The 27,479-nt window shown below is 35.5% G+C and overlaps 1 protein-coding gene across 2 annotated transcripts in view; it reads right to left on the bottom strand.

Annotated features, from left to right (window-relative positions):
* Positions 1–1,189: 1,189 nt before the first annotated feature.
* Positions 1,190–27,479, bottom strand: part of MFSD8 (major facilitator superfamily domain containing 8) — a 39,816-nt gene continuing 13,526 nt past the window's right edge. For both annotated transcript variants that reach the window (XM_043486555.1, XM_043486565.1), the window contains exons 4-12: positions 21,678–21,918; positions 20,733–20,846; positions 18,192–18,336; positions 17,411–17,466; positions 13,734–13,842; positions 9,591–9,725; positions 5,755–5,858; positions 5,419–5,666; positions 1,190–2,664 (exon numbers count right to left, since the gene is read on the bottom strand). In XM_043486555.1, the coding sequence (XP_043342490.1) occupies positions 2,458–2,664; positions 5,419–5,666; positions 5,755–5,858; positions 9,591–9,725; positions 13,734–13,842; positions 17,411–17,466; positions 18,192–18,336; positions 20,733–20,846; positions 21,678–21,918 (1,359 nt within the window). In that variant the 3' untranslated portion in view covers positions 1,190–2,457. The remainder of the gene's footprint in view (positions 2,665–5,418; positions 5,667–5,754; positions 5,859–9,590; positions 9,726–13,733; positions 13,843–17,410; positions 17,467–18,191; positions 18,337–20,732; positions 20,847–21,677; positions 21,919–27,479) is intronic.

Below are 27,479 nucleotides of genomic sequence, written 5' to 3'. Positions count from 1 at the left end.
TATGTGCCTTCTCATGTTACTACAGCATTATTTACAACAGCAATGAGATGACAGACAACCTAGGTGTCCATCAGCCGATGAATGGATAAGGAACCAGTGAACCAGTGAAGCTGCTCAGTCGTGCCCAACTCTCTGGGATCCCTTGGACTGTAGCCTACCAGGCTCATCCATCCATGGAATTTTCCAGGCAAGAGTACTGGAGTGGGTTGCCATTTCCTTCTCCAGGGGATCTTCCTGACCCAGGGATCGAACCCAGGTCTACCACATTGAAGGCAGATGCCTTACCGTCTGAGCCACCAGAGAGGTTTTCAGTTAAGTGTGTGTGTGAATGTTATTCAGCCATAAGAAAGGAGATTCTGCCATTTGTGACGACATGGATGGACCCTGAGGGCATTATGCTAAGTGAATAACGTCAGATAGAAAGGGACAAATACTGTATCACACCACTTGTATGTGGAAACTGAAAGAGCCAAACTATTAGGCAGAGAGTGGAATGATAATTGCCAGGGGCAAGGGAGGGAAGGGAATGGGGAGATGTTGGTCTAAGAGTACAAACTTCCTGGTGATTATAGTTAGTAACACTGTACTATATACTTAAAAATTGCTAAGAGTTTATTTTAATGTTCTCACCACAAAAAAGAAACAGTAATTAATGTGACATGATGGAGATGATAGCTAATGCTACTGTGGTAATCATTTTGCAATATTTAAGGATCAAATCAACATGTTGTGCACCTTAAACTTAAACAATGTTATACGTCCATTATATTAATAAAGCCAGAAAAAACAAAAGACACAGGAAAAAGATAACCCTCTACATACCAAGATGGCTTCCCAGGCAGCTCAGTGGTAAAGAATCCACTTGCCAATGCAGGAGACACGGGACATGTGGTTTTGATCCCTCAGTCAGGAAGATCCCCCTGGAGGAGGAAATGGCAACTCATTCCAGTATTCTTGCCTGGGAAATTCCATGGACAGAGGAGTCTGGGGAGCTACGTCAATGGGAGTCACAAAGAGTCGACATGACAAGAGTATGCACGCACTGCATACCAAGGAGAAAAGCCTCAGAAGAAACCAACCCTGCTAGCACCTTGATCTTAGATTTCTAGACCAGAACTGTGAGAAATAAATTTGTTATTCAAGCCACCCCACCACCACCACCAAAGAAATGACAGCAAACAATATGAAGTGCAGATTATAATGTTTACTCTCAGTTTTGAAAACTGATAACAGTAGGAAACATTTGGAAAAGTATTTAGAAATATTTTTGCATTTTTGGGTAATACAGATTATCCATATACATAGTTCTGTACTAGTCCCTTTTAGCAGCATTCAATTTATGTGAGGTAGTAATGTGTACATAGTGTAATTTAGCCAACTTCTAGTAAACTCAGTAAACTGTTAGTTAAAGCCATTTTACCTCAGATATTCATTAGCTAACTATATTGGGGTGCCATGGCCTATCCAAATTTTAAATTCTGCAGTTCTGAGTAGCTATGCAGACAAGATTGAAAACTGTTGGGTCTTCCCTACCACTACTGAGACAAGAGAAAACGTAAATAAAATAATAGTTTTTCTCTAGAATAAGGGAGTTGGAAAATGCCAATAATTTTAACATTTTGGTGTTAAGTGTATATATATAAGTATATATATATATATATATAAACATATTATCTGGCTTATGCTTCTAAAGTGAATCATTTATTAGGCCTTGAAAGAAAAAAGTAGTTATTCCTACTACAGGTAGTGAAATCCATTTTGATCTATTGATCTTCTTCTTTATTGCTCAAATATGAGCATTATTCATATACATCCATTAACTTAGGGGTTACTTAGTAAGATCCAAAACTAAAATAAGATGCAAAGTAAACTATTAAAAATCATGACTCACAGAAGCTAAGGCAGGATGACAGGCATGGTAAGTGGAAAATTTAAGTCATGATTTTATTTTATAAGTAAAATTTGATACTAACAGAAAATGTATTTTTTAGTAAATAAAAAGGAGACACCTTTCAATAAAAATCCCTCTATTTAGGTAAATAATTTATGTGATTTCATTCTATCACAGGTAATTCATACAGAACTCTCCTTATGATTTCACTGCATAGATCTTCTCTCATTTTAACGACACTTCTGCAGTTTGACTTAAGGGTATAACTTCACATTTATAGAGCACTGTCTATTCATTCATGACTTCATGCCATCCCCCAAAAAACATCTTATGGAAACAGTTTCTTTTTTTGAGACAAGGAAAACTATGATCCAGAATTTTCATATTATCTTGCTAGTCACAATTACACACAGAATTCCCTATTTTATTCAATATATGTTCCTGTTTCTCAACATATACTATTACCTTCAACCTGACTTTAGGAAACTGACTCACAGCAGTTGTCAAGAAGAGTCTTAAAAAAGAGAAAGTTCCACACAAGTACTTTCCACATAGTCTTAGCTGGGTTACTCTTGAATCCTTCCATGCCTTACAGAAAAAGCAACGAGTCTTCTGTAAACCGCACCCAGGAGTGTGATGGTAAGCACCACCATCCCACACACTAGGCTGAAAGCCCACCGTGGACCCCAGGCAGTGTACACTTGGCTGATGAACACAGGTCCAAGGATCCGTGCTGCACTTCCAGACGCTGTTAGCCAGCCCATGTACACACCCTGTGGAGGGAGAAGGACACTCATGCTCAGGTGTAGTCCTTTTCTCTTGTTTTTAAATTAAATACGAAGTGCCTCTCTCTAAATGCCACAAATAATGAATGATCAACTTATGTGATACAATATTTAGGAAAAATAAAAGTAGTATAAAAGAACAAACACTGTCTACTGAAATGACTTATAAACTTACTTTTAAGGCCAACATTTGTTTTGTACTTGCTATTTTCCAGACACTACATTAAGTGCTTTACATATATTATTTCCAATGTTCACAAATTTCTATGATTGGTATTATCCCCAATTAGAAAACAAGGAAGCTAAAGCTCAGAAAATTCAAGTAGCTTATCCAAGAGATTTGAAGCCCTGTTTGGCTGACTCCACGGTATTCATTTCCACGTCACCACAATGTCATTGCTCCAACTACAATGTCCAAAACTATAGCCCATACAATCTACACAAGGATGTACAGTGCAGCATTACTTTTAATATCTCCCAATTGTAAATAACCTGTCAAATGTGGATTAAGTAAATAATTTATGGCACATTTAATAAATGGAATGCTAAGCAGTTGCTTAAAAGAATAAGGCCATCCATGTACAGAATAAGATCTTACAATGAGAATAACATCTATTCCCATTGACATAGAAAGTCATGGTATACTAAAGGGAAAAAAATAAAAAATGTAGAAAAAAGTTTATATACTTGAGATATAATTCAGATTTTTTAAAAGGCATGAGGGTGGATATATTTGAAAAGGCATTAAAAAAGTCATGAAGGATACAAATGAAGTAAACTATGAAATGGTTAACTATAGTATGATGGGCTAAGGGGATCCTTCCTTTTCTGCTATATACATTTCAAATTATTTGACTTTTCTTACAACTATCATGTATTACTTTTGTAACTAATATGCATTTATTCCTGATTTTGAAAATGTGAAAATATAACTTTATAGATTAAAAAAATCCAGAAATTAATGTTATTATAGTTTAAAAACAGTGATAATGAACTTTTTTTTATCATTGCTTTATTTAAAGAAAAACACTAATTTCTACCTTGAAAACGTAAAACTATCAGTTTAATTTTTATAAAGAGGAAGATATGTTTTCATTTTGTTGCCATTTAAATAACTGCTTCCCAGGTGGTGCTTGTGGTAAAGAACCTGCCTGCCAATGCAGGAGACGTAAGAGATGCAGGTTCAGTCCCTGAGCCAGAAAGATCCCCTGGAGGAGGACTTGGCAACCCACTCCAGTATTCTTCCCTGAAGAATCCTATGGACAGAGGAGACTGACAGGCTACAGTCTACACAATCACAGTCGGACATGACTGAAGCGACTTAAGCATGCATGCACTAAAAGAAAGTCAGAAGTAAAATCTGAAATAACCTAAATGTACAATGATAGGAAAATGAGTAAATGATGGTGGAATATGTCTCCATTAAAAAATAATTCCCTAAAATTAAATGTCATGGGAGAATATTTACAGCATAATTTAAAAAAAGAGATTACAAAAGAGTATCAAAGATATAGTCCTATTTTTGTGTTAGGCACACACACATGGCTAAAGACTCCAAGTGGAAGTATATTTCACAAAACTGTTCGTAGTACTTGTCGCTGATACTTTTCTCCATTTTGCTTCTATACTTTTTCTAATTTTTAAATAATGAATATGGAAATTCTTATAAGAACAAATGTAAAATAACAAAACTGCTGCACACTTTTCAGACTATTGTGTTTTCATCTCTTAATAACTGTCCCTAGGATCACGTGAAATTAAGTCTAGATCCAAATTTGGCTATCAATTTTGGTTGGCTAACTGTTGCCTTGTGGAAACAGGATCAGACTTTATTTTTTTGGGCTCCAAAATCACTGCAGATGATGACTGCAGCCATGAAATTAAAAGACGCTTACTCCTTGGAAGGAAAGTTATGACCAACCTAGATAGCATATTAAAAAGCAGAGACATTACTTTGCCAACATAGGTCCGTCTAGTCAAGGCTATGGTTTTTCCAGTAGTCATGTATGGATGTAAGAGTTGGATGATGAAGAAAGCTGAGCCCTGAAGAACTGATGCTTTTGAACTGTGGTGTTGGAGAGGACTCTTGAGAGTCCCTTAGACTGAAAGAAGATCCAACCAGTCCAACCTAAAGGCGATCAGTCCTGGGTGTTCACTGGAAGGACTGATGCTGAAGCTGAAACTCCAATACTTTGGCCACCTCATGCAAAGAGTTGACTCATTGGAAAAGACCCTGATGCTGGGAAGGATTGGGGGCAGGAGGAGAAGGGGACGACAGAGGATGAGATGGCTGGATGGCATCACCAAATCGATGGACATGGGTTTGGGTGGACTCCAGGAGTTGGTGGTGGACAGGAAGGCCTGGCGTGCTGCCATTCATGGGGTCGCAGAGAGTCGGACATGACTGAGTGACTGAACTGAACTGAACTGGTTGCCTAGTTTAACAATGAGTTTCTGAAAAGTATGCTTCAGGTAATTTTTTCTATGAAAATAACTTAGAGCTCATATAGAGTTCAAAACATCCTTAGTTCTAACTTAAAGTACTTTCTGTTAAATTTCAGCTTACAATCTTGTAAGTACTTTATGAAAGCAGTGGGATTTTAAGTTTAAAATGCTGAGTATGATAAAAATCCCCTAAATCAGCTTGTATAAAAATGGAGAATGGTTGGGAAAAAAAAATGTGAGTGCTTGCAAGTATACATACACCTCACACAACTGCCAACGTCAGAATAACGGACTCACCTGAGGGTTTGGTCCCAGAATTTTTGAATATAATGTATAGGACATAACATTGCAGGATGGATAGCCTATGCCAACTAGCACAGCTGATATGAGGAACTGGGCCAGATGGATCATGGGGGTATACAGACACCATGCTTGTTCAACGGGGCAACCAGTTGGTTCTTCACTGTGATCTTCTCTTGGAGACTTCCAAAGAGTAATAATTACTTCTCCAAATGTGGTATTAGGAATTGAGTTATTATGTAAATCTATGAAAACAAAATTAGTACAGTATATTACTTGTTAATTTTAGATGAATAACAGGGGCTAACATTATAGAATTATGAATGGCTATACCTTCCCACTGTATTTTGGGAAACTGATTTCCCCAAGGTAACAAGACAAAGAAGCCAACCCATATAATGATGAGTCCTCCCAGTAGAAGAGCACGCTCGCCAATCCTGTTAAAGAACAGAAACTCTGTAATTTAAAAATGAAACAGTGTATTATAATATATAGTTCTATTACCTTTACATTTTTAAACCTATAAACAACTAATATCTTTAAACTTTAAATGATATATTAACTAAAACAAATACAAACTACAATTTCCCACTAAGAGGAACTAGGACTCCTCTGAAAACTCAATGATTTCAGGTCTGGGACAAAAGAAGTATTAAGATGAACCTTGACATCTTACCATACCAGAAAGAATATAAATTATCAGTGATAGAGGAATTCCCTGGCAGTCCAGTGGTTAGAGCTCTGCCTTTCTACCGCAGGGGCACAGGACTGAACCCTGGCTGCGGAGCTAAGATCCCACATGCTGTGCAGTGCAGCTGAAAAAAAGGGCTCAGAGACAATTTGAGGAAGCTGACCAAAAACATGACATGAATACCAAAAAGAAGAGTAGTGACAGTGACTTGAAACAAATGAGAATGTTATAACCTATAAATATATACTATATGCAAATAAAATATTCTTGGTAATTTAGAGGATGTTAGGTAATCCACTCGTTATTTTAAAAATCAGTTAATAAAAGGAAAGAATCTCCATCTCTCCTCTAAAAACTATACCTGAGGATAACCAAATAGTTGGTGATGGAAAGGTTCTCTTCATAGAAAGTATTCTAGCAAATAAATAAAGGAATGAGAGAATTAAAATATCAGCATTTTGCAACGATCTATTAATAAATTAAAGGATTGAGGGAATGGTCAATGGCCACTTATGTCATAAAAAGAGATAAAACTTTACATTTCTTCTGATGTAAGCATACATAGTGGTGTGTGTGTCTGTTAGTTGCTCAGTTTATATATATACAGTGGTGGTGACCTATAAAACATTATTGCCAAAAAATTGAACTCAAATCTCATCAAATTTTCAGAAATAAAGTAAACACAGGAAAATATTAGAAAAACAAAGAAAGAAACCATAGGGAAATATTAAGCCAGATCCAAAATGTGGAGAAATTATAGGGCAAACATCCTGGTTGCTTCAATTTGTAAGGGAGCAAAAGAGAGACGGAGAGAGATGGAAGAGGTGGAAAAGGAGCTTGTGATTTAAAAGAGATTTAAGAAATAGAAGGGCCTGAGTCAAGTGAGTAAGCTGTAAAATAATATTAAGATAGTGGAGAAAATCTGAATACGTGCTAGATACTTGATGATACTTAGAAATCACTGTTAATTTTTTTAGATGTGATAATGTTGCCATCATCAACTTTTAGAGATACATAATGAAATATTTATGGAACACATGAAGTGATGTCTAAAATCAGCTTCAAAATAATCCAGGTGTGGAGGACAGGGAGTGTGCAGTAGGTAGAAGTATAGATGAATCAAGATTATCCAAGGTTATAACTGTTGAAGTTGGGTAATAGATGTTAGACATTCAGGACATGATTCTTTCTACACCTTTGCATATGCTAGAAATTTTCCATAATAAAATGTGAAATACACAAACAAGACCAAAGGTTCCTGAAACAAAACAAACCCAACACTTCTCATCACCCTCAGAATACCTACAAATTTCTTATCTTTCCAACCTGATCTCCTCTCATGTGCCATTTCTCTCATTCTGCTCTAGCCAAAATGGTCTTCCTGCTTGTTCCTTAATCACATGAAGGTCAGTCTTCTGAGGCAAGAGTTCCAGGCCACTGAAATCGCTGTTCCCTGACTTCACTGAAGTCTCAACCTGGATGTAACTTCAAACTGAGCTGCTTTCCTTGAGGAGCCAATCAAAACACTGCCATGCCACTTTTCATTCTCTTCCTGTGCTCTATTCTTTATACTACTTATTATGACCTGATTTGATACTTGTGTTTACTGACTTTCCATAGAATACAAGCTCTTGGAAGGTATGAAATTGGATAACCCGTAAGAATATCAGCAGGACACTCTATCTTTGTAGCAAGATATAATGCATCTACTATTATTTAACTGAATATGAATCAATGTCTATGTCTATATCTGTACATTGGCCTCTTTCAGTTCAGTTCAGTTCAGTCACTCAGTCATGTCCGACTCTTTGAGACCCCATGGACTGCAGCATGCCAGGCCTCCCTGTCCTTCACCAACTCCCAGAGTTTACTCAGACTCATGTGCACTGAGTCAGTGATGCCATCCAATCATCTCATCCTCTGTCGTCCCCTTCTCCTCCTGCCCTCAATCTTTCCCAGCATCAGGGTCTTTTCAAATGAGTTAGCTCTTCACATCAGGTGGCCAAAGTATTGGAGTTTCAGCTTCAACATCAGTCCTTCCAATGAATCCTCAGAAATGATCTCCTTTAGGATGGACTGGTTGGATCTCCTTGCAGTCCAAGGGACTCTCAAGAGTCTTCTCCAACACCACAGTTCAAAAGCTTCAATTCTTCTCCTCTCAGCTTTCTTTATAGGCCAACTCTCACATCCACACACGACTACTGGAAAAACCATAGCCTTGACTAGACGGATCTTTGTTGGCAAAGTAATATCTCTGCTTCTTAATATGCTGTCTAGGTTGATCATAACTTTTCTTTCAAGGAGTAAGTGTCTTTTAATTTCATGGCTGCAATCACCACTCTATCAGATCTAGTCCCTTAAATCTATTTCTCACTTCCACTGTATAATTTGGCCTCTTTACTTGGCTCTATAAAGGCAGGAATCTTCATAGTATTCCCCATAGCACCCAACCCTATGCACTGACTCAGTATTTGTCAAATGATCTTAGAACTTCATTAAAGTTATATTGTTAAAGTATTCAGGAATAATTAAATTGTGAAAACTGAATTCATCAACTAACATGCCACCACAGACTATATGAATGAATTAAATTTTATAAAAGCATTTCCTTACAGTCTACTTTTACAAAATGCGTCTTTAAAAAAGTGTTCTACAATCCATAGAGAACAGACTTATGGACATAGTGGGGGAAGGAGAGGGTGGGATGGCGAATTGAGAGAGCAGCAGGGAAACATATACATTACTATATGTAAAACAGATAGCTAATGGGAAGTTGCTATATAACACAGGGAGCTCAACCTGGTGCTCTGTGACAACCTAGAGGGGTGGGATGGGGTGGGAGGTGGGAGGGAGGTGCAAGAGAGAGGGGACATATATAAACCTGTGCCTCTTTCCTGTTGATACATGGCAGAAACCAACACAACACTGTAACGCAATTATCCTCCAATTAAAAATAAATTTTAAAAATAAAAAAACTAAAAAAGTGTTCTATGGTCAAAGTTGCAATTAACTTTGAGAAATGCTACATTCTTTATTTGTCATGATGATATAGTATATAAACTGAAGATTTAGAAGTTTTAGAGTAAAGGAGTTTGATGATTTTAACCAGAATTTTCCAGACTTAACCATTCTTTCTTGTTGTACAACATATATTACCACATAGAAGAACAATATTTTATGAAATATACTCACAGAAATACTTTAAATAAAATATCATACACAAAAGATACATTAGAAGACAATTATTCACTTTGTAAGATATTCTTGCTTTATCAAAGAATATTTTACATGGTATAGAAATATGCTCCTTTAATAAATTTTAAATGTTTGCAAACGTTCAAGGACTCAAACTCATACAATAATAAGAAAAAAGATTGACATTATTTTACTGATATATTCACTTACATCATTAGCTCTGTTTCATGTTTTATTTTAAAAAAAAACAGGTGTGAAATAAAAACAAAGACACATAACTTACTTTTTGGAAAGTAATTTTATCCCCATGAAAATAATAACTGCCTCAACTCCAAGAGCAGCAAGTATTATTCCATCATATAATACAGCTTGTTCTCTGGTCCAGGCATACATATCCATTGTTAATGGAGTCACAATGCTAACAGAAACAAAAAATAAATCATTCTCATTTCATTTAAACCTTAGTCATTGTTAAAGCTGAAATAGTAAGCTTTATTGATACCAACACATTTACGAATTTGTATCCCTTTTATCAATGACATCAGATCTACATAAACAAAAATTTTAACACATTTTAAGGACATTTTATTGTAACATAATATCACATTAACACAGGCTACTAAGTTTGGCTGTTTGCATTTTTATTTTTTAATAGTTATTATAATTATATAAGTAACATATCCACACTGCAAAAAGTTTGAAAAACAGGAAAAGAAAACAAATCAAAATACCTACCATTCTAATGTAAGAAGTCATCGTTGCTTTTTGGTTTAAATTGGTCTGTTTTCAATGAAATAATATACTATGATTAAGTTATTAGAAACTTATGGGGTTGGTTTTTTCTTCCTCAGTCTCTTTTATACTTAACTTTGAATGCACATATTTTTCTCCCTACGTCTAAGGCTACTCTTCCTTTATATGACTATCCGTCTCCTTCCTTGACAATCTTCTTTTCTGACTTTCTATCTCCTTCTGTTAATTGGCTACAAAAAGAATTTTTAAATATTTAAAATAGTCACTCTTTTAAAAAAATTACTTTTTTTCTCAAAAAAAGAAAGTTTATTTGAGAACAAGAGTGAAAGCTTCTGCAAACATTTGACAAGGTAGACGTGTCTTGATAATAGCCACCATCCCTATTTCAGCTCTACCAAAACTGCCACAAGTGGGACATATTTTTTTCTAACAAAGATATGGATGTACGTAAAGGGCTAAGACTAAATAGAGTCAAAGGAAAGGTGAGGCCCCACAGCTTATCCCTTAGGCTGACACATGACATAGGACTTAAATCGAACAATCGTCTCCTAATGCAGAGGCTCTCAACTTGGCTTCTTATCAGAATGCCAGGGACCCTTGGAAAGAGTATCTCCACTCTTAGACTACACCCAAGTAAGAGTCTTGGTGGGGCGGGTAGGACCCAGGCATTGGTGGTTATTTAAGCATCCCAGGTGATTCCAATGTGCAGCCAAGGTGGGTAGCCACTGCTCCAGAGGGAGGTAATGACCATCAGCAGGTTCCTTAGCCCATCCACTCCGTTAGGAAGGGGCATCTGCTGGTGTCGTGGCCTCTCGGTGAACCTGTTATTTACTCTGCTCTAGAACTCCAGGCGTTACCAGTTTGGGGCAGATTTAGAGCCTTTCCATTTGCCTTAGTGATTTTTACAGCAATATTTAACCAGGCAAATAATATCAAAGAGAGAAAAGTTTGAAAAAGAAAAATTTCCATAAGGCACGATATGAATAAATAAGTGAAAAAAATTTTTTCAGAAAAAAATCACTTTTTTTGGCCACATGGTATGTGGGATTTTAGTTCCCTGACCAGTGTTTGAACCAGCATCCTCTGCATTGGAAGAATGGCATCTTAATCACTGGACCACCAGTAAAGTCCCAGAACATCACCTTCTTTTTTTTAACATCATCATTTTTTATTTTAAAATCAGATGAGCTGCTTTAGAAAACAGTTCAGTGGTTTTTCAATAAGCTAAACACAGAATTATCATATTATCCAGCCTTTCCACTTCTGGGTATATAGCCAAAAGAATTGAAAGCAGGGACTCAGATACTTATAAACTAATGTTCATAGTGGCATTCTCTACAATAGGCAAAAGGTGTAAATGACCCAAGTTTCCAATGACAGATGAATGAATAAACAAAACTGGTATACACATAGAAAGGAATATTATTCAGTTATTAAAAGTATCAAATTCTGACACATGCTACAACATGGAAGGACCTTGAAAACATCATGCCAAGTGAAACATGCAAGACACAAAATGATAAAGATTGCATGATTCCACTTATATGAAGTATCCAGAATAGGCAAATTCATAGAGAAAGAAAGTAGAATAGAGGCAACCAGGGGCTGGGTGAGAGGGAATGGGGACTTACTGATTAATGGGTGTAGTCATGCTTCTGTTTGGGATGATAAAAAGGTTCCGGGGGTGGGTGGTGGTGATGGTTGCACAACACTGTGAACGTATTTAATGTCACTGAATTGTACAATTAAAAATAATTAAAACAGGGACATGCCTGGTGGTAAAGAATTCACCTGCCAGTGCAGGGTTTGGGTTTGATTGCCCTGGTCCAGAAAGAGTCCACATGCTGTGTGGCAACTAAGCCTGTCACCACAGCTACTGAAGGGCCGGCACCTTAGAGCCTGTGCTCCACAACAAGAGAAGTCACCACAACGAGAAGCCTACACACCACAACCAGGCTCTTGCTCACTATGACTAAAGAAAGCCCACACAGGATCAAAGACCCACTGCAGCCAAAAAAAAGTAAAATGGTATACCTTAAAAAACAAGTACATTATTATATACAAATTTGATCCCAATTAAAAAAAAAAGAAAATATAGCAGAAAAGTTCTAAGAATCCTAACAGACTAAAAGTTTAATACATGTCCAGTAATGTGAACATGTGGCTTCACTGGTGGCTCAGTGGTAAAGAATCTGCCTGCCAATGCAGGAGATGCAAGTTCAATCCCTGGGTTGGGAAAATCCCCCAGAGAAGGAAATGGCAACCCACTTCAACATTCATACCTGGGAAATCCCATGGACAGAGGATCCTGGAGGGCTACAGTCCATGGGGCCGCAAGAGAGTTGGGCATAACCGAGCGACCAAACAACCACCACCACCATTAACATGGCTCTACATGGATTAATGGGAAATAAATATACAAGAGAATAAATTATATCCTTAAAATTGAAAAAAAAAGTTAAAATAAGTTTTATTGATGCTTTCAAACTGTGGTACTGGAGAAGACTCTTGAGAGTCCCTTGGACAGCAAATAGATCAAACCAGCCAATCCTAAAGGAAATCAACCTGGAATATGCATTGGAAGAACTAATGTTGAAGCTGAAGCTCTAATACTTTGGTCACCTGATGCGAAAACCAGACTCACTGGAAAAGACCCTGATGCTGGGAGAGACTGAGGGCAGGAGGAGAAGAGAGAAACAGTATGAGACGGTTGGATGGCATCATCGATTCAACGGACATGAGTCTGAGTAAACTCTGAGATAGTGAAGGACAGGGAAACCTGGTGTGCTATAGTCTATGGAGCCACAGAGAGATGACTGAGTGACTGAACAACAATATTTGCCAAAATAAAATAAAAGCCCACAAAATGAGATGAGGTAAAACTTTCATATATCTCAATAATTTTTTAAAAATCAAGTAGATCTGGCATAAAATATACTAGCATAAAGATGTTACAATATATTGGTAAGTGAATATACTAAGCTGTCAAATGACACTATCAATATTCTATGTTGGCTGTCAAATGATACTATCACATATTCTATGTTGGCTTAATGGACACACACATACACACAAACCTCAATACTTATAACAGTTGTAGAGAAAAAATTGTTAGGGAAATAAAACACACACTGATGTATCAGCAGTGGCTACCTCCAGGGAAAGTAGTGGACATGGGAATACAGTTGCAGTGTTTGGAATATTTTTAACAAGAATGTATTATCTTAATAATATAATGGAAAAGTATTTTAAAAATAAAGCCATATGATAACTTGTGTAGGTCAATAAAGCCTACACAAGGCAGATATACTAGCTTTTTCAGGATTAGGACCGAAATAAAGTTAAAATTTCTAGACTGAATCCAATATACATAAGTCAGGAGCTATATAGCTTAAAGTAAATTAATACACAGTTTTATAACTATATTTACCATAAAACTCAAAGGAAAGGAAGAACAGTGAAACAGACTCACTATAAGGCAGTAAGTTTATCGGCAGAGAATTAACTACATTCAAGTTAAAAGGCAAATAATTAACACTTGCTTTTTTACACCGTAAGAAAAATATGCCTTACATAAGGTTTTTGAGAATATCTATAAGCCTGATTAATATTGCACTAAGAAATATGGGTTATTTAAACAATCTGATTTATATGAAAATAGAAAAAAACTTACGTTTCAAAAAGGGCAAAGATAAACAGAATCACAAAAAACAGAACATTGGTGGCCACAACAGCAATTTGATCAATATTTCCTTGGGGGACTTGAACTTCATCTGTACTTGCTACAGTAAACAAAAGAAAAATTATATTACTTACATATTAATTTTCACATGACACTAAAATAATGTAAAAATTATACATAGTAAATTCAATGACTAAACATTTAAAATGGTTTTTAGGCTTCAAAATAGTTTAAAAGTAACAGAAGTTACATGATAGAAATAATTTTTAAATGGCATTAAAAATTAAAGTGAATTTTCTTTCCAGGGCATACACTTCAATTCTGTTATCTACAGAAAATATTCAGATTTTCTATTTGGCATCTCTCAAAAAGAGAACTGTATGTCCATAGAATTCTATAAAATCACCTCATGCAAAGTACATTTCAGTTGCAGTTTTTTTTCTACCTTACTGAAATTTTAAATTTACAAGGATTTCATGAAGACCTCGAACAGTTTACTAAATCAGTTCTCAGTTCTATGATTCACTTCAATGGATACATATTTTAAATTTCAGTGAATTAGTATTAGTAAATATTGTTGCATTTTTTTACCATAATTTTTAAAAGTCCTCCCATTACCATTTATATTTTTTGCAAAGAACTACCAAGATTTGATGGCGGTTTCATAAATTAGAAAGGCAAATGAGTTCAGATATTCACTGATCTTGAACTATGAAGTTAAGCAACAAACTTAATATAAGCTGTATCTGATGTAATTGAGAAATATGAAGTTACATACATGTATTTATATACGTCCATCATACTTTTTTAATAATTTACCTACTTACTCAGAGTAAACTAGGTAAATATACAAGAATGTATTCACTTATGCTATCTTTAAGTATATGCACAGCAGAAGTAGGAGCAGGGGGTGACTTTCCTAAGACATAGCAAATTTCTATAGTTTTTTTCATAGTAGTGCCTGCCTTTATATCTCAGGATTCCTGAGAAGGAGTTTCTTCTCCAGTAACAGTCTGTTATACTTGTGAGCAATTAAGCACCTTGAACACTCAACACAGGGTTATAACCTCCCTTTTACACAAAGAAAACCAGTCATCTTTGCCCAGTTCCTTTTCTGGGATAGATTCTGGTCCCTGTGGGCCTTAAATTATTTGGATAAACCTCCCTGATTCTCAATTACCACCTAAGCCAGTCTTTAATCCTTTGAATCAAACACCAACATTGCCCCAAATTAGACTATAGTTTATTTATGGGGGTTAGTTTTCCACAGCATCCAACCAGTGCTAGCTTTAGAGACTCGGAAATGATGCATCCTAAACTGTGGGAATTAACTAGGTATCATAATTATAAGAATTTTAAGAAAACACTACACTAACATATAGATTAAAAAACTGTAACTGGAAATTAAACCTGATCCCATGATAACACCTTTAATAAGAGGAACAAACCTGATATATTTCACCTAAACCTTTACTGAAATTTAAAAATGATCTTTGTTTTATAAAAATTATTTTGAAGGTCCCAGAAATCTTATGAAACGTAATAGATCACTCCTTTTAAAACTGTCATTTGTGTTTCAGAGCAGTGCTGTCCAGCAGAACCCTGACATGATGGAAAGGTCCTTTCTCTGTGCTGTCCAATACAGTCGGCCACTAGTCACATATACCCATCAACTGAGCACTTGAAATGTGCTAGTGTGGGATTTCCAGGACTCAGTGCTTTCCTGGTGGTGGCCTGGGTTCAATCCCTGGTTTAATATCCTGCAAGACACAGAGCACTGCAAACAAACAAACAAAACAAAACAAAATCCGAAATGTAGATAGTGAGATAGTGAAAATAAGAAATTTCTTTTTCTTTTTAAGATTACTCTTCATTATTATTATTTTGGCCTCACTGTGCGGCTTGAGGAATCTTAGTTCCCTGACAAGAATCAAACCCAGGACTCTGGCAGTGACAGTGCCAAGTCCCGACCACTGGACTGCCAGGGAATTCCCAGGAATTTCTTAAATGTAACTAAGTTTAAGCAGTGAAATTTGACCAGTGACTACCATGCTGGACAGTGTAGCTGTAGGTCTTTGCTACTCAAAGTGTGGTTTGAAGATCAGCAGCATCAGCTCACATGGTAGCTTGTTATGAATGTAGATTCTCCTACTTAGGCCTCACCCCAGACCTACTGAAACAGTCTGCGTTCTAACACGGTTCCCAGGTGCTTCCTAAGCATATTAAAGTCAATAAAGCAAGGATCCATATATGGTTATCTCCTTCAACTTGTGAAAGATTTTGCTTCTTGTGTATCTTCCCTTTCTCAGCCCCCAACTACACCCTTTTTAATTTGCTCCTTCTCTTTATCTGATAGGTCCTTTAAGCTAGCATCCGATTTTACACCCATTCCAAAAAGTAGCTTATTCCCACTGCTGGTACTCCTTCACCATGCATTCTTCCTTTTGAAAAATTTCAAATGTATTCTTATCCATCTATGCCCTACATTCAACAATATTTTGCCACACTTGATCCATTTATCCCTTCCTTTCCTCCTTTCTCTCTTTTTTGCTATAGCGGTTTTCATTGGATGACTCCCAAATTTCTATCTCTAGGTTTGATTTCTACCATCAAAATTACAAATGCCTCTGGAATTTTTTAGTTGTTCCTAGAGTAGCACTGTATTTGGCTTGATCCAAACTGAAATCATTTTATCTTTTCAGCCAATGTCCCTTCTTAAATTCTTCTTCTCTCATTCTTTCAACTGTCTGGAATCAAACCCTAGCAGACATCAACAACCTCCTCCATAGCTTAGTATTCCCTATCCAGCCTGTCAAGAATCTTGATTTTCTTTCTTCTTTGAAAGCTCGTATCTATCACTTCTCCATTCTCAGTTACTGCTATAGTTCAGGTCCTCACATATCTGGATTAGCCTTACTTGGAATCTGACTATAGTCATACTTATCCTTTGTTCAAAATTTACTATAGCTTCTCATCACTCTGCTCTCCACCGAACTACTTTTAACTTTACCTTCCAGTAGTTTTGCTGTGAAAATTAAATAAAATGCCTATCAAAGAACTCAGTGAAATAATACTGTCTTTTCCAAAGCTTTATAAACTCCTTGAGGGCAAGGACTAAACTGCATTCTTTTGCATGAAGGGACACTCCCCAAGGAGGGTATAACTAGAAGTACTTAAATAATGGTTTATTTAGTAAACTATACATACTTACCAGACTGGGTACCTATTTATGGGCCAGAGAAAGATCTATAGGATGAAAATGTGCATTTGTGGAGTATACCCAAAGAATAAAAATGCAAAAGAGAAACCATACTTACACCAATGATTAAGTGAACAAAGAAATACTTGAATCGGAAAGACACATTTGGTAGCAAAACTACTGAATTCATCCCAAAGATCTCAAGGATTTTAGGATATTGGCTCTTGGAAAACAAGATGAAGTAATTTTTAGCAATTGTTTTACCCTGCCAGCTGTGCACACCAAATCACTGATACAGGTATGTGTCTTTATAAAAATAATAAATTAGGTAAATTTCAACTTTGGAGACCTTCCCCAATTACCCATTGTGTTGTCCTCAGAAATAAGATTCAAGTAAATATCAAACAGATAGAATCATTAGAAACACTCTGTAATATTATAGTCATTTAGTCAAACAGGTTAATAGTACCTTCTTCAAAATTAATATTTTTACACTGTCGTCCTGAGTCATCCACACGATGTTCTCTTAAAAGAAAAACATAAATATTGTATCCATGAAAGGCTTAGTATAATAGATGAATGGCTTAAATTTATTACTAGCTTTCTATTTTTTCACATTCTGATAGTTTCTTTTACTGCCTTCTGAGTAATGAAATTATTATGAGATATAACCAATAAAATTAAAATGATATGTTACAATTATTACTTTATTACTTTACCATATAAAATGGAAAAAATACTCAATTAATCTAAGAGCACACATGAGGTACCTTAATCAGTATTTAAAGTTTTCAAATGGTTTTCAACATGAGTTATAAACATCTGTGGACTCCTGGATAAAACACTCCAAAGTAATATAGAGTAACAAAACTTCTGTAGTTTTACAAAATTTCTTCTGACATATAAAAGATAAGAAACATATATTATGAGGAATTTTTGTATCTAAGGTTGATACTAATCGTTAATCTACTTAAAATGTTGCTTTCATGCTATTACCTTACTTAGAAACCTATAATTAGTAAATCAAGATCAAACTTTGAATCTTCAAAGAATTTATAACCTGTTCTTATTCATCATCCATTATTTTAGTTAAGAGTACCACATGCATTCGCTTATTAAAAAATATAAGTACAACAAGAGACATCAAAAACCAAATAAAGACATCACAGAAATACTAATTCTTCAATAATGATAATGCTTATTTAATTTCACAATCTACAAGAGTAGTTTTATCATTTCTATCTAATTACCTTAATATAGTAAGGATCAGAATAATATTTAAAATTCCCATGAAGGCGCCCAGTAAAACTGGTGCTGTGTACATGTTTATCTGCAGCTTAATGACATCCCACGTCACGCCCTTTTCTCCAATGAGTGCAAAACAAGTCTGAAAAACTTATTAAAACAAAACATGTACATGTGAATTATTACATGGGAGGTACAGGATAAAACAAATATGAAGAACATTTACCACAAAATTGGAAATAATGTATGGAATCTCAACAGGGATCTCAAGAAGCAAGAAAATTGGTTCTTGGTGGGGAGAGACAAAAAATTTACTTTTTTTCTGTATAAAACACAGACATAGATATAGTATAAAAAATATATATGATACAGATCTGTGATACTGAAATTTCATCGGATGGAGTAATTCGGAGAAAAAAGTCTAAAAAGCCTCCTTTGGGAGACAATGATGTAAAAAATGGGTGAGAAGCACTGATGTATAGACATTCTCAAAGGATTATTCCTCACATAACGTGTATCTTCTTTTTTAAAAAAAGATCTCTGTGATGGGCAGGGAAGCCTGGAGTGCGGCAGACCACGGGATTGCAAAGAGTCGGGCACGACTAAGCGACTGAACTGACTGAGGATGTTTAAGTTATACAGTTTATTCCATAAATAAATTATTAAAACTTTAACCAATCTCACTGTAAGAAAATGTCACATTTTAACTTAATATTATTAAATATTACTGTGGATAAACTATTTAAACTATATATTTAATATCATTTTCGATTTGGTTCTGTGGCAAATTGGATTGGAAAAGTATTTGTTTACTCTCCTGATTCAGATTCTGTATCTGGTTCTGCCATCACTTTACACACAGCCTTAGAGTGAAAATTAAGTAAAGCACTGCACCTAAAGCACTTGGAACAGTATCTGGCACAGAGGAAGCAGTCAGTGGGCTGCCCTGATGGCTCAGTAGTAAAGAATCTGCCTGCTAATGTCCAACAGGATCGGACATGACTTAGCGACTAAACAGCAACAACGAGAAGCAGTGAATAAATGCTCGTGCTTAGTGGTGTGGTTATTACTGAAAAAGTCGTCTCATCTCTTTAGGCTTACATCTGCTCATCTTTAATACAAAATGTTTTAGTGAATAATCTTTAAAATGCTTTTTAGATGGTCAAAATATTTACTGAGAATCTGGGCCTATATATCAGGTACTATGCTAGACACTGAGGAGAGAATGGTAAATTTAAAAAGACCCAGACTACGCCCTCTTGTATTTTATAATATATTTTAAAATAAGATTTCTTCTTATATTTTATTCCAGAACACTAAACTGAATTTTGGTGAATGATGAATTAGATTTTCTATGTTAAAGAGAAGAAATAATGGAAACCAGAAGGGCCTGGGGTGATGATGAAGTAAACTGAGTTGCATTCAAATTTATGCTATTTATAACTGCAATATTAAAAGCATGGACAAATTATGTCTTTTCAATGCAATATTAAAAGCATGGACAAATTATGTCTTTTCAATGTTGTTACAGGCATAAAATTAACTTCTCTACTCATTTGCAGGAAATTAACTGGTCTTACAGAAACATTAAATCTCATTAACATACTTTTATATTCAGCTAAAGTAAGAAAGCTTGGAAAGAAGAGACTAGTAAATTTTCTTTAAAGGTAAGGACAAAAGGCAAAATGGTAAAGAACTTGCTATAAGTAAGTAAATGTTAGTCAAGCAGTCGTGCCCGACTCTTTGCAACCCCACGGACTGCAGCCCACCAGGCTCTTCTGTCCATGAGATTTCCCAGGCAAGGATGCTGCAGTGGGTTGCCATTTCCTTCTCCAGAGGATCTTCCCGACCCAGGGATCGAACCCAGGATTTCTGCACTGCAGGCAGATTCTTTACCGACTGAGCTACAAGGGAAGCCCCTATAACTTTCCTCAAATCCTTCAGTTAAAAGAACTCTGTTTCTCATTAACAGGAAAAACAAAAGGCAAACTCTTGCTGAGATGCCAAGCTAAATGATAACTTGACAAAACATACACTTTGGATTCCAAGAGTGAGGTCTGAATCTCATGCCTCCCATTTATCCAGGGTGACCCTGGATAATTTACTTATATTCTCTATGTCTTGGTATTCTAATCTGTAAAACGGGGAGTAATAACACTTAATTTAGTGGAACATGAGTTAACACATATAAGGAGCGTAGCCTCACAGCTGGATTAAAAAATATCATTTCCCTTCCTTTTCCTTCTGCTATAGGGTTTTATGGGCTTCCCTGGCAGCTCAGATGGTAAAGAATCTGCCTACAACCCCGGTTTGATCCCTGGGTCGGGAAGATCTCCTAGAGAAGGGAATGGCTATCCACTCCAGTATTCTTGCCTGGAGAATCCCATGGAAAGAGGACCCTGGTGGGCTACAGTCCATGGGGTTATAAAGAGTTGGACACAACTGAGCGACTAACACACACACGTAAGAGGTTTTATTCTTGGATTTCATCTAACATTTGAACTTCAAAAGTTTACCCAATTCAAATCTAAGTAATGACAACCTACCTGGACCTAGAATAAAGCCTAATGCTTGACATGCACTTGTGTTTGCCATGGAACTTGTTCTTTCCTGAAGAGAGGTAGCACCAGCAATATATGACCTAATAACAGCTACATTTCCTAAGAAAAGATACAACAATCCAAAAGAAAGTAAAGTAAAAATAAAGAAAATATTTTCCAGTTTATAAATTCAACTTAATTTGGCTCTATATGTGGAATAAATATTAATCTGCAGCATAGTCACTGCTTCTTTATGATTATACAAAGCATTTAGAGTCAATAAATGCATCAGTTAATAGAAAATATTACTTTTACTAAAATGAAAAAACAGTTAAAGATTTGAAAGAGCTAAAAAAAACCCAGCATTACAGGAACCTTAAAATTTTTTTCATCATTATATACTGAGAAAGAATTGAGTGAATGGAGTACTACTAATTGTTACACTCTCGGCATACTTATACTGTAACATAAGAAACAGAAAAAGAAATCCTAACAATTTAACTCAAAAAAACTTGTTGAGCTCTTATGTTGAAGAGACACTGCTGGGGGCTACAGAGTATTTTTAAAAGTGGTCATTTGTCTCTAGTTACACCAAGTTTACTATCTAGTTGGTGATAAAGGATGGAAACAGTACATAAGCAAATGCCAGAGACTTGTTAAAGGGTAAGGTCTGTTAAGGGGTAGGGTAGCCTAAGAAAGCTTCATGGAAGATGCAGAACTTGAACTGAATCTTGAAGGATGAAGAACCATGGGAACAGAAGAGAGAAACTATAAGTAAAGGCAACATCATTAGAAAAGGCAAAATGATAGGAAAGATATTTGCAATGAGACATCTGTATGTTGAATGAGGTACAGGAGACTGAGAAGAGGTGACCCTAGATGAGAAAGGGCCTGAGTGTCAGGATGAATTTAAGTTCAACACAATCAAAAATACATATGCATACATATTACCTGCCCCAAATCCTACCAATCCACGAGCAGCCAACATGTAGTATTTATTATGAGAAGCTGGAACATGGACATATGCATAGAGGCAGTTGGCTGCCACCGAAATGAAAATGGAAACAATAAGAGGTTCTTTTCTTGGTCTGTAATTGGACCACAAACCAAATATAGGTGAAGCTACCATTTGGCCAAGGCTAAATGAAGCAATAACCCAGCCCAAAAAACTTGCATCAGCAGTCTGATCAATCTGTAGAAAAAAGAAATATGCTTTAAGAATTGTTATCCAAGAAAAGTAAAGGTAAAAAGCTACGTACATTTTTTTCTGACCATTTAACATTTCTTATTAAAACAAATAAAATCAATAATTCTAACACATAAGTCTTATAACACTACTACTTATAGTAAGGAATTCAAGCTTCTGACATTAACTGTATTAACAATTCACTACACAAGGAAAAGTGCTTAAGAAGCTTCATCTTTTAGAATAATTATAAAAATTCTGCATCATTAAAAATCTTAAAAAATATTCACATTATATACCTAACAATAGCATCATAAAATTTATATGCCATTCTTTAATTCTTAAAAATATAATTATTTATCCTTATGCAACTCAATAACCTAAAGTTTATTAGCTTTTTTATTATTATTTGTTAGGACTGTGAATTTATCTTTTTAAACCGAACACAATAATCAAATTCCAAATAAAATTTATCTCATTAAACCTACTACTAATTCTTCCTTTCAGCATCAAAAATCCAGGATTCTACCAAAGAGGATTTATATATCATGAATGTTGATGGAAGAACCAAATGATTAAAACACAGAAAATACTTTCAGAAAGTAAAGAATTCTAGCTTACAAAGGGACTATGGAATAAATCAGAAGATTGTTTTTATATACAGTAGGTTATATAATAATTTAGAAAAGTAAGAACCATTATATCTTGGGACATAAGGTTAAACATATGCAGGTTAAATGGTAGAATAATTTAACAACAAAAACCCTGGGCTTTTATTCCCAAAGGTATTTTTAGATAGCTTAAAATGACGATATTTAGGTATATTTTGTTTGTACAGATGAGAAATAAGACTGAATAAATATAACAACTTCATGTCATATATATAACAATTTAAAAAGCAATGAAAACTAAATAATACTAGATGTCTAGTAATTTGAAAGCAAAAGGATAAACGTATCTTCTCAGGATATTAATTGATCATAGTCAAGTGTCCATTGCATAGACAGACGTGAACTGACTCTTGAAGGTGCCTGTAACACTTTCAACAATATCTGCTATTTTAGTTGGATACTATTCTTTACAATCACTGGAAAACTGCAATCTGTTAGAATTGTAACAGGAAAGTAAAATGGTTTAGAAGATACAGGTTCAGAAAGTTCAATTTAGTAACTGAACTGTTAGCTGTGCTCCTGTGTGCTTCTCCCTCATGGCAATAACAGCATCCTGTTTCCGGTCCTCTGGCCACCTCTAATGATCCCCCTCATATTGTTTTAAGGATAAAATCTAAACTGTTTATGATGAAAAACTAGCTCACTAGCTGGCCACTGTCTCTCCCTTCCAAACTCATCTCTTTGCATGTTTCCTCCCCAGCTACTAACTTCCAGCCACATAGAACTTTTTAAAGTTTCCAAAATGAGTCAAGCTCTTGGCTTCCAGGCCTTTGCACAGGTTTTCTACTGTGCCTTCCACCAGGAATGCCTTTCCAACCTCCTACTCCCTGGCCCTGATCATTCCTTCAGGTGGTCAATTTCTGGAGAGCCTTCCCAATTCAATTCTGATATAACTGATTTTGGAAAATCTTCCAGGATCTCTTTGGTCTGAATTAGCAACATCTCCCTAACCCCCATGTCTGTCTGTCTGTGTATGTCTATCACCCCACCTGCTCACTCCTCTCTCTCTCTCTGCCTGCCTCTCTCCCCCTCTCTAGTTCTCCCCTGTGCATGAGCACACGAGGGCATGCATGCACACACACTTTTTATCTGTAAACTAGTTTGATTTTGCACACTTCAGTGAAAGTCAGATCTGTTAGCTTCTCTTTAAAAAAAAGACAAAGCATAGTACTGAATTTCAAAATATTCTTCTCTTAACATGTTAATAATAATGACAAAGTTCTAGAAATCTTAAAGCTTTGCCATGGGAGCCGAGATGTGTTCCAAGTCTTCTCAACTATTCGCTGGCTGTGCTGTGTGTGCTAGCTGTGTCGGACTCTTCGCGACCCCTGGGCTGTAGCACCCAGGCTCCTCTGTCCGTGGAATTTTCCAGGCAAGAATACTGGAGTGGGTTACTATTTCCTACTCCAGGGGATCTTCCCGACCCAGGGAGCGAACCTGCATCTCTTGCGTCTCCTGCATTTGCAGGTGGATTCCTTACCACTGTGCCACCTAGAAGCCCCCTCAATTATTTACTTATAGACTATTGCTTATTCATCCAATTAACAGCTATTAAGGCCTTCTCTGTGACAAAACCTGTGTGAGGCAATCTGAATACAAATTGAGTAAACACTTCTCTGCCATCAAGCAGATTCCAAATCAGGTTCTACTCATCTGATCCCAAAAAATCCTGCATTTTTGAATAACTGAGGGGAAAAACCAACATGCTTTAACTCTTTTTCTGTCAAATAAGGGTAACTTCACAGAGTTGTTATGAGAATTATTCAAGGCAATATATGTAGAGTGCTTAGAGCCATATTTGCATATAGTATGCACTAAATGAATGTTACCTATGGAATAAAAACATTAATAGTTCTTAGTATTTTATTTTTACTGATGTCAGCTTTATTATTATATTTTTTTGTAATTCATGCATGAGTACTCCCACTACGTTCCTGGACCTATAGATAACCCATCATCCCAATTCAAAATCTAGGTTTAAAAATGAGTCTTCCTGGAAATTAAACACAACTCTGGGCAACACAGCCTAAGGAATCACCCAGCTGAGAGCAGTCTATCAGCCATGGCCAGAAGCACAAGTCAGAGATTGACAGTAGTACCAAATTTCTTTCAGATAGATAATCTACTGTTTGGGTTTTTTGGGTTTTCTTTTCTGGCAAGGGGGAGGGGGGTGGCCTAGCTTTTTATCTTTCTCAGAGATGACTTTTAAGCTAAGAAATATGTGGCAACATATTATCATAAGAGAGACAGTAACCTCAAATTAATAATGAAAATTTTGATAAACAATAAGAAATTGCTATATAGCACAGGGAACTATATTCAATAGCTTGTAATAATCTATAATTAAAAAGAATACATATATGTATGTACATATGTATGTGTGTGTAACTAAATTACTGAACATCTGAAACACTGTAAATCAACTACACTTCAATAAAATAAATAAAATTAGAAAGAAAAAGAATGAAAACTTTTAAGGCAATAGGTAACAGTACTGTAGAGTCAGATATTGGTTTCAGATAGGCTTGATTCTGCCATTTTCTAGCTGTGTGATCTTGGGCAAGCTACATAACTTCTCTGAGTTTCTTTATCTGTTAAACAGGAGTGATAATAACCACCTCACAGAGTTGTTATGAAAATCAAAAGATAATCTACATGTGTGCCTCACACACAGTAAGTTATAAATAATTATAATAATTATAATAATATTAATACTATTATGAAATAACTTGAGAAAATTAATTCACAAGATTTTAGGTGAAAATGTTATCTTTGTATTGCCAAAGAACTAGTGATATGTTCATATGACCTCAGTAATTTTTCTTTTGAAGAGATTTCAAGTATTTGCTGAAAGCAATCAATTTTAAAATTCAAAGTATTATGCTGAGTAGATCTAATTGTGAAAATACCTTCCTTTTGAAAATTCTGAGGTTAGACACAGAGACTCTGAAATCAAGAGTTTTGATATACGGAAATACATATTTTAGCACAGAAGATGTTGCTCCAGAATTGTTAAGTATACTACTCTAACTCTAATAATTCTGTCAGTATGGAAAGAGTTTTTAAGTTCATGAGTAATGATTTCATGTAAAATAAAGCTTTAATTAGTTTAAATTAATTTTCAAAATGACAATGACACTGGGGCACTAAATCAATAAAAAGTAAAATTAGTATTTTTCTTCCTATATTTCTTTTAAAGATAGCATAAGAAATAGAATTTTAAGTTAACAAAATCTAAAATGAATATAAGATGTCAATAAATTCCTTATGTGTATTTTTGCATGCTCAGTCAAATCTGACTCTTTTTGACCCCATGTACTGTAGCCCACCAGACTCCTCTGTCTAAGGGATTTTCCCAGCAAGAATACTGGAGCAGGTTGCCATTTCCTCCTCTAGGCGATCTTCTCAACCCAGGAATCAAAACCATGTCTCCTGCATTGCAGGTGGATTCTTTACCACTGAATAAGCATAATTTTTAAACCTTAAACATTCATCACATATGTTTAGTATTTTTGTTGAAGCCATCCAGCCATTCTAACAACCTAGTAGAGAAGTTTGTACACTCTCTGTAACACACAGTTACAACACTCAATGGTAAGTGTTAATGATAAACAGATACGAAAGCACAAAGGAAAACCTTCTAATCCAAAGTGAGGTGAGGGACAGTAAGAGAAGGCTTTTCAGAGGGGACATTGGAGCAAAGCCTTGAAAACAGTGGAGAAGAAGGGAGGAAGGGATGGCAGAAGAAAGGAGTGATGCAGGAAAAAAATCGCTCCAGAAAAAAAGGAGGAAAATGTTCAAAGATCTGAAGGATTTTAGGCTCATCCAAGTACATGTATCTAATAAATTCTGACTGAGCATGCAAAAAAAGCAGGCATAAAAAATTTATTGAGATCTTATATTTCATTTTGGATTTTTTTAGTACAGTATAATTATAATTTTTAAACTCTAAACAGTCATCAAATATACCTAGTATTTTTGTTGAGGCCCTCCAGCCATTCTAACAATCTACTAGGGAAGTTAGGTAAGCTCTCTGTAACACAGTTACAACACTCAATGACAAGTGTTAACGGTAAAGGGATACAGGAAAACATAGGAAACATAGAAACACAGGAAAACGTTCTAACCCAAAGTGAGGTGAGGGACAGTAGTTTTTATCATTATTAACTTAAAATGCTATTTTCTTATGCTATCTTTAAAAGAAATATAGAAGGAAAGTACTAATTTTATTTTAGTGATTTAGTACCACATTTTCATTACCATTTTGAACATTAACTTAAACTGATCAAAACATTATTTTACATGAAACCAATACTCATGAAACTAAAACTCACTATAGATATAATGTGGGCCAAGGCTCAGGATTTAGGCTGAAACACACATACACACTACTGGAGAAAAACAAAATACAAGGAGCAAGTTGATAAAGAAAACTACACAAAATAATTTAAGAATAAAGAGTTAAGGGTAATGGCAGGGAAGCTAAAAGAAGGTTTCAAGAAGCAGAGAAAGGACAACAATGTCAAGCACTACCCAAGTGTCACCTCAAGTAAGGACTGAAAAGTATCTAGTATTTGGTGAGTAATTAAGTCTTTGAAGAACTCAAGAGCAGTTTCAGGGTAGCAGAGAGTTAATCACATTGTAGCAAGTTAAGGACTGAACAGGAATTAGGAATTAAAGAAGAATTCCTTCAGAAACCTTGACTGAAATATTATTATAGATTAATTATGCTTCCAACTTAAATACTGATTTTTTAATAAATTCATTACTGGAATTTTAAGATAAAACTGACAGTTATATGTCAAATATATATATTTTTAAAGGTAGAACTGACAGGACTTGATGATCAATTGATGTCAGGGTACCCACCAAATTTTCATCTTCTTTTCACTCTTT

The sequence above is a fragment of the Cervus canadensis genome, chromosome 1 (genome assembly GCF_019320065.1).
Source record: "Cervus canadensis isolate Bull #8, Minnesota chromosome 1, ASM1932006v1, whole genome shotgun sequence".
In the NCBI taxonomy this organism is placed as follows: domain Eukaryota; kingdom Metazoa; phylum Chordata; class Mammalia; order Artiodactyla; family Cervidae; genus Cervus; species Cervus canadensis.
Note: the sequence above shows the minus strand (reverse complement) of the source record. Positions and strands in the feature narration are given on the sequence as shown.